General features: G+C 37.0%; 1 protein-coding gene across 2 annotated transcripts in view; it reads left to right on the forward strand.

The window, feature by feature from the left end:
• The window catches only part of LOC135470161 (emerin homolog 1-like), a 238355-nt gene extending 230575 nt beyond the window's left edge, over positions 1-7780 (forward strand). The window contains exons 2-6 of one of the 2 annotated variants that reach the window (XM_064748940.1): positions 1096-1247; positions 1739-1825; positions 3345-3429; positions 3732-3827; positions 5175-7780. In XM_064748940.1, the coding sequence (XP_064605010.1) occupies positions 1139-1247; positions 1739-1825; positions 3345-3429; positions 3732-3827; positions 5175-5358 (561 nt within the window). In that variant the 5' untranslated portion in view covers positions 1096-1138 and the 3' untranslated portion in view covers positions 5359-7780. The remainder of the gene's footprint in view (positions 1-1095; positions 1248-1738; positions 1826-3344; positions 3430-3731; positions 3828-5174) is intronic. The other variant, XM_064748941.1, reaches the window with a different exon arrangement.
• The last annotated feature ends 555 nt before the right edge of the window (positions 7781-8335 follow it).

Below are 8335 nucleotides of genomic sequence, written 5' to 3' on the forward strand. Positions count from 1 at the left end.
AATAATACATTCTGCTGCTTTTAAATCCTCCTAAAGCTGCTTTCAACAAAACAGTGATCTTAATAATTAATTTTCAGGTTTTGAGTTTTTCAGAAAAATTTCCATGACCATATCGGGTGTATCTATGAATAGGAGCTTCTCATTTTTACCATGTTAGGCAGTTAGCCTGCTGCTTTTGATTTTTTTCATCCAGTCTTATCTCCAAGATAGGTCAGCCAATCCGCTTTTGTTGATTTCTCTGTAGACTTCATGGTCCACCTGATTGTGCACAGGAGTGAGAAATCTTTCGTCTTCAAGAAAAATACCAAACTGAAGGAGCAGGACACAGTGTTCTGAATGGATGTAGCGAGTAACATTTAGCAGCTGTGTCAGAATTTTACCTGTAATTAGCAGCTGAAAGCATAACTCTTCAGGGCTATGAATAACAAATTAATAAAATGCTAGTTATGTATCAGGATTATGTTGGAGATTTCAATTCAAGACTATGCGGACATGTGTAGAGAACTAGAAGAGGAAAATGTGAAGCTGTCTATCATTCAAGTGATTACAAACCAGAGGGTTTTTTGTGCACTTATAATAGACACTTTTTATTTATTTATTTATTTGTTTGATTAGTGTTTTACGCCATATTCAAGAATATTTCACTTATACAACGGCAGCCAGCATTATGGTGGGAGGAAACCAGGCAGAGCCTGTTGGAAACCCAAGACCATCCGCAGGTGGGTGGAAGACTGTAATAGACACTGATGCATAAAGAGAAATTACATGTACATGTATAGTTGAATGCAAGAGAGAGTGAACCGTATAACCATAATTTTCTTACAAGCTCTTTTAATGTGTGTGGAATAAATAATGTTTACTGCCAGTATTTTATGGTTTAATGATCCATCTACTTCAAATCATAATAGCTGAAGCACATGATATCTGAGCAACTTCATGGGAAAATATGACTGACCCAAACCAGGAAATGAATTTCAGCTTCACAATGGCAGCCGCATGTACTACACTAATGCTCTGGGTAGGACAAGCCAGCTCAAAGGGAACCTTGTATAACGTTTGCAATTAATGGTCCCTGTTATTATTTTTTATTTATAAGGAACAAAGCCTAAGACCGAAGTCCAAACGCCCAAACAGCAAAATGCCTTCAGTTAGGAAGCCTGAAGCCCCTGCAGAAGTCCAGCTCATGTCAAATTCCGAGCTGGCAGTTGAGCTGAGGTCAAGGGGAGTAGATGTTGGACCAATAATAGGCAAGTTGTGGAGCATGTATCTACTCTGATATCCAGAATAGATATAATTTTTATATTGCAATTATGTCATAGCTGCTCTAAGCCAGTCATCAGCACACTCTGGTCACGTGCCTGAAGTACTGGAGTTGAAAACAATGCAAAATTAACCCATTTGAGATAGGCACAAGTTTAGCATTAAAAAAAAAAAAAGAAAAGAAAATTATAGCTTTTTGGTAAGGAATTCTTTCTGGAAAAGTAATCAGAAGGTGCCTAGCTTTTCAAATAAGATAGTTTCAGTGTCCTGTAATGTGTTTTCAGCAGAAATCAGCGTTTTGCCCATTTAGCTCCATTTTATTTATCACCTCTTGCTCCTTGCCCAGGTGCCAGCAAACCTGGTGCTCAAAACTTAGAATAAGTCATTGTATAAATTTTAGCCTAGAAGATTTCTTCATACATGTAAATGTATATTATGTAAAACCCAATAGTTCTGACTTATCATATTTTTTGTGCAGCAACAACTCGCAGAGTATATGAAAGGAAGCTTGCTGAATTACTTCAAGGTGGACCTCTTGCTCATGTCAGTTCTTCAGAAGATGAAGGTAATCCATGGTGATTTGTGCGGCATTGTGTATGCAGATCCTGTTCAAGTCGTTCATATTGATCAAGGGAAGTAACTGTGATGTGTTTTGTATTTGGAAATAATAAAAGGCATGACTCCTAGTTGGTTCTAAACAGTGCCACCAGCTGTCCACACGCCTTGTTTATTGTTATAACAGAACCATCTAATCTTGAACAGATAACTGCATCCAGAAATGCTTCATACTCACTACAAGAAAGGACTTATATGTAGTTTTTATACACCCTCACCATTAGGCGTGCTTATTTTGTTAGAGCGATTTTGTCAATCTGTCCATCTGTATCCATGTCCGGGCTATTTCTCCAATTGTTTTCCACAAAGAGTTAAAATTTTTGGTGGATACATACATAAACAGATGACAATATGTCGTGACTCACATCAGTTCATTTCTGCAGTTGTCATGGTAACCACATAACCCTTTTCCTATATATATATAATATATATATATATATTATATATATATATATATAAAATATATATAAATATAAGGAAATACTATGTAAATAGATATGATTTCCTGTCTGGGGTGTATTTCCAATTGTTTTCCCACACAGATTTAATTAATGATGGATACATACATACACAGATGACGATGTGTTGTGACTCACAATTTTTCATTTCCGTGGTTTTCGTTGTGATCACATAGCCATTTTCCCGATATACTATATAGATAGATATGATTTTGAGTCCGTGCTAAACATGTAGCTTTAATTGTTTTTCATGGAGAGTTTTAATTTTTGGTAGATACATACTCAGATGACGATGTGTCACAACTCGCATTTGTTCATTTGCGTGGTTGTCATGGTAACTACATAGCCATTTTCCTTGTATATACTGTATAAATAGGTATGATTTCATGTCCAGCTATTTTTTGAGGAGAGTTTTCATTTTTGGTGGATACAATGTATCTGTGTATGTATTACATACATACACAGATGATGATGTGTCCAGACTCACATTTGTTCATTTCCACAGTTGTTCATGGTGACCACATAGCCATTTTCCCTTATGTTTATACTAAATAAACAGATATAATTTCATGTCTGGGCTAAAACTCCAACTGTTTTCCACACAGATTTTCATTTTTGGTGGATACATACATACATACATACATAAACAGATGATGATGTGTCACGACTCACATTTGTCCATTTGTGCGGTAGTCATGGTTACCAGATTGCCATTTCCCTATGTCTGCTACATAAATAGGTATGATTTCATGTCCATGCTCTAACTCCAACAGTTTTCCACAGAAGAGTTTTCATATGTGAACCTATCATTAACACCCATGAAGATTCCCCTCATCAGTTATATTCACCACACTGCTACTGGTATTCTTTTATGCATTTCGAACAAATACATTTGTTGGGGCATATGTTGTGTTCACCTGAACTCTTGTTAGCTGATAACGTCATTTAAGGGTAAAGAAATTTGTATTGTCTGCTTACAAGTTTTAGGATTTCTTTTGTTTTATCCTGTAGATGAAGAAATGGAAGATGAAACTTATGAAGGAGAGGTCCTTGAAAGTGAGGAACCAGAAATTGTACCGCCTTCAAAATCATCTGGGTAAGTTACATAGATTTAACGGGATGATGATTCTACTGAAATTACTGTGAAGTACTTAATTTTCGCTTGGAACTAATTTTTGCGGATTTTGACTTTGGTGGACATAAAACAAAGTGGGAGTTTATTCGTCTTGAGTTTGATCAATCTTTGCTATCCTCGTAAAGTAAGAGAAAAGTAAGCAATTCGGTTATGACAGGAATAAGGTATGTGTATATATGTACACATTAGGTGAAATAAATCAATATTTTGTTACACAACAGTGCAATGAATGAAAAAAATTTTTTTTTCCTCATTCACCACAGGTACCAGTCATCTATTCGACCAAGACCTCACATCAGAGAGAGTTACTCAAGTCAGGAAGCAGGCACGTACGCTAGCCGCTCATACAGTGGATCTGGGTGGGTAGTTACTGGATGACATTGGTAACAGTATCTCTGGTTGTTAGAGGGGTACATGTCATAAGGTCTTTTAACTCACCTAGTCCTTGATTTACACATGTACACATTCTTTAATAAAAATGTATACCTTGATTAAATTGATTTAAGAAATGCAATAAGACTAGTTAGTTAAATCACTCGAGTTGTACACAAAGGCAGTTGTACTGCATATTTTTGTCTCAAAGTATTCCTCTTTACAAGTACATGTATGTTCTCAAATTACCTATCCTACATTGGGGTAAAAGTACATATTGCCAAAAGAGATTTACATTTTTGAGTTGGCAGAGCTAAATTCAGACTGAGTAACGTTCTGACTCATTACTAAACATCCTAGGCCTATATTTTCTGAAAAATGTCAATTTAGAGAATTATAAGGGAAAATTTCTCACTGATCTAAACCCTCTGCCCAACATGCACGTGAGGCGGCAGAGATTCCCGCACTTCAATGCTTGTAGGCACATAGAGACTATATGGCTGATCAACATCATGTTATTATCCTGTCTTCCTTTATTTTGACCGTGTATTATGAAGTATCTAGCTCCCAACTACCTCCATGAGAGAAATGAAGTTGGGAGATCAAGCAAGTTGCACGGTCACCATTCACCATAATAATTAAAACATTTTGAAGATTGCTAATGTCATCAGGTGGCGTGATACAAGAGGAACTAAACCAGCCAAAAAAGACAAAGTATCTTCGTTAATATCTTAAGCCATGTTTAACTGAGCTAGTGGATAGGACCTCGGGTAAAACTGGACATTTAATAACGTCAATTAACTTGTGAGTAGACGTCTGGAAGTCTTAATTACATGTAGTTGACGTTTTTGTTTTGTTTGTTTTGGGGGTTTTCTTTTTTTTTTTTTTTGCTGTCAGCAATTTATCCCTTTAAACGGACTCATTACTGCATGTCGCTAGCATGAAGACTTGTTGATCATAGTAATTTGTGTAGGTACTGAAATAAATGTTGGCTGAATCCAGCCCTTGCAGGACTGGCTCTAGCTTTAAGTTACATGTAATAGGTTTGACCAATACCTGAATTGTGGTGAGACTTTTTCAGGTTTCCTTTTTACCGATGAACCTGACCACAGAGAATGTGGATGTGTGAAATATTAAATGAAGGAAATTTATTTTAAAAAATATTGCTATAAATCAGACGTATCATATTACAGGAAAAAAAAAGTTTGCATGTAAAGGTGTTTAATGTTGGAGTAGCCCAAAGAAAAAAAACATTCAGATGAATGTATGATGCACTCCAAATTACTTCAAAAAATCTGTTGCCTGTTTATTCTATTTGCCTGATTCTTTTACAGTGTTGCTGCTGCACAGTCATCAAAACCTATGAAGAAGAAAGGAATATCTTTGGTGGCAAAGCTTGTAATTTTGGTCATAATAGCTGTCTTTATCTACCTGGTTGTAGTGAACATGGAAGGCACTCGCCCAAAACCACAAACCCTAACACAAGACCCAGGGGTTGAAAAAGGAACAGAGACATAGTTAAAAAATGTTTGAAAAATCTGGGGAAAAGTGCTCGCACACTTGGTTGTTGTCACATTTACTTGATTTAGCATTTAAACAGCTAACCATTGTTTCCTACTAAATGTTTAGCACATAACCCCAAAACAATGCTTTCAGCTTTAGCAGTCCCAGTGCTGTGCAGTCCTGCTGTGAGCAGGATGACATTTTGTCAAAGTTATTATAGGTCTGTCATATTTTATATTGTCTGGGACCATAAATTATTTATCTGTAATTACGTCTCACTTTTCTTCGTATCATGGTTTTCATGAAATTTCAGTTTGTAAAAATGTTTTGAGTTATTTCATCTTTTTTTTTGTTCATTAATTTTTATGTGTGTGGCTTACTGCCTCCAATTTAAACTAAGGTGTTAACAGTATAAGACAGCACCTGAGTAAAACATACTTAAATTGAAAGCAGAATGTTCAAACTTTCTAAAAAGTATCACACTTCCTTTTTCCGAAGAGATTTCTCTCAAGCAGAACGCATGACAAAATGACAATACTGAGCAAATGGCTGGTATGAATAAAAGCAGCCGTCCTGATAATTTTATCCAATCAAACGGGAGGTTGGTATCACAAAGCGCGACTTAAGCTGTGACGTAGCCTTTACCCATTCGCTATATGAAGTGATGGATGGTAATACTCAACTACTACAGAGCTGCCTACCCATACGATTTCAGCGTATTTTATACGCAGATAGTGTTTAAAATATGCTAATACTACGAATATTTAGAAATTCAGTAGGCCTACATGTACTGGATATCGTATGAGGGAGAAAAGTAACCCCCTAACCCACTCTATGGGATCGGTAGTCTCCCCTGGTGTCTAATGGTACGCCAGCGTCACTATCCGCTTCCGTTGCGGATGCGTAACACATCATCGTGGAAATGGCGACCAAAAGGAGAACGTTAACTGAACCTCCAGCTCACACCTCTAAAAATAACGAAACTGGTCAGAAAAACTTGGAATCCTATTCAGCTTATCCGGGCGGAATCCTATTCAACTTATCCGGGCACTCCGCGATAAGTCATCTGGCTAACAAACAAATTTCAAAGGTAATCTCGCCTATAACAACATACCTGCCTCAACAGAATTTAGGCCAGAGCGGTCTGATAAAAGCAGAGACTCTGATGACGGAATGAACTTGTCACTTACAGCAGCAGGCACACTAAACCTGGTGGTAAAACAAGCCTTCCCAGATTTTACAATGGCAAACAAATATCATTGTGGTAGAAGTACCGTTGGGTTTATTCATGAAATGCGCCCAAATAATGACAAAACACCTCCCCCCCCAAAAAAAAATATCCCTGGATATGCCCCTGCCTCGTCATCTCCAGTCTTATTATATGGATTGCAAAGCGTGATTAATCTCGATTAAGTTGTCTGGGGATCCAGGTTCAAGCAAAAAAAAGCCGTGAGAACAAATACATTTACCGGTGAGTGGGAAGGTCACCAGGAACCTGTGTAAATTCTTGGTTTTCCTCTAACCGACCCTGGCACAGCCATCGCAAATGAAATAATCTTGAGGACGTTGACAACAAATCATTTAAGAAAAAATTCAGCATGATAGGCTTGATCTGACCAAAAAGCCATTGGGCTCATTCTGGTGTATGCTTCGCCGAGTGTGAAAGGGGTGTTTATATAGGCCTATTGGAAAATAAACTACACTCAAACTGTGAATTTTACACCTAAAATCAGATTTCGTTAAACATTTGATTCATTAGGGGTAGGCAGCTCTGCTACTACATAAGACATCATTTTGAGATCGTTTGCATTGATTTAGTGACATGTAACTGAAGGGCCATTTCACAAAGTTGTGTGGTACAGGTTTGCGACGGTGAAGAAATTGTCAGATAGTTGCATATTGTCTCGACCCAAACCACATTCATCTTCCAATAGGCCCCATTTATTGGTGGTGTTCATAATATACAGATACATATATTATTGTTTTGTTCATACGTGTTCTCTTGCTTGGTATAGCGCAAAGGTTAACAGCTCTTCATGGTGCTATTAATATGGACGGTCTGAATTATTGGTTTCTTTCAGATGAAGCTCATGTGAATTTCATTTCAGGTTCTGTCTTGCCAAATTATTGTGACAATTTTCTTTTTGTCTGCAGTGCCATATTTACCTTATTTCCATGAACTGTAATATATCATATATAGGAAGAATTACTGTCATTTGGAATATGTTTGGAAAATACTAAAAATTAAAAAGTGCTTGAAAACTACCGGTATGTCATGACAGTTCAGCCCCCAGCTGTAGATACGAAATTTCCATTATTGTTTTTCTTCTGGTCCCGAAGATGATGTAAGATGGTGTATTTTGAGGATTAAATCAGACAATTGATACTACATTGTATTTTGTTACAGTTTGTTTCAACATGGGAGTAGTTAACTTGCTTTGTGACATTTTGAATCAGTAGGTATTCATTGACGGAAAATTATCACGGCTCACCTGCATGATCATACTGAAATAGGAGCCCGTGGTCTGTCTCGGATAACTGTTTGTAGTTTCTGTAAAGTAATTGATAGCCAGAGAAAAAAAATGTCGTTCTCCTCAGTGGATCTTTGTTTTTTCCTCCCCAGAGAAGATAAAATATATGTTTTTAGATTTGGATTGTTAGATGGTGTTAAAAAAAAACTGAAGTCCTCCAGGAAAGTGGTAGTTTGCGTTTACATAGTCTTCTGGTAGAATCGTGAACTCAAAGCCCAGGGATCCCTGGTTTAAATCCCAAGCTGGTAAACACGTCACAGCTGTCCGTTCAGTGATTTACCGGTTTCATGCACTCGCAAATCTCGCCCTCAGCGTATGATTAAAAAAATTGAGAATGGCGTTAAACATTAATCAGAGAAATAAAACATCATGCACTGAGCTTAGAATAATGCCGGAAGTTTCCTACGCATTCCTATATTTTTAGGAAAGAATTTCTATGCTTTTCTCACAATTTTGTTAAC

The sequence above is a fragment of the Liolophura sinensis genome, chromosome 7, assembly GCF_032854445.1.
Source record: "Liolophura sinensis isolate JHLJ2023 chromosome 7, CUHK_Ljap_v2, whole genome shotgun sequence".
NCBI lineage: Eukaryota > Metazoa > Mollusca > Polyplacophora > Chitonida > Chitonidae > Liolophura > Liolophura sinensis.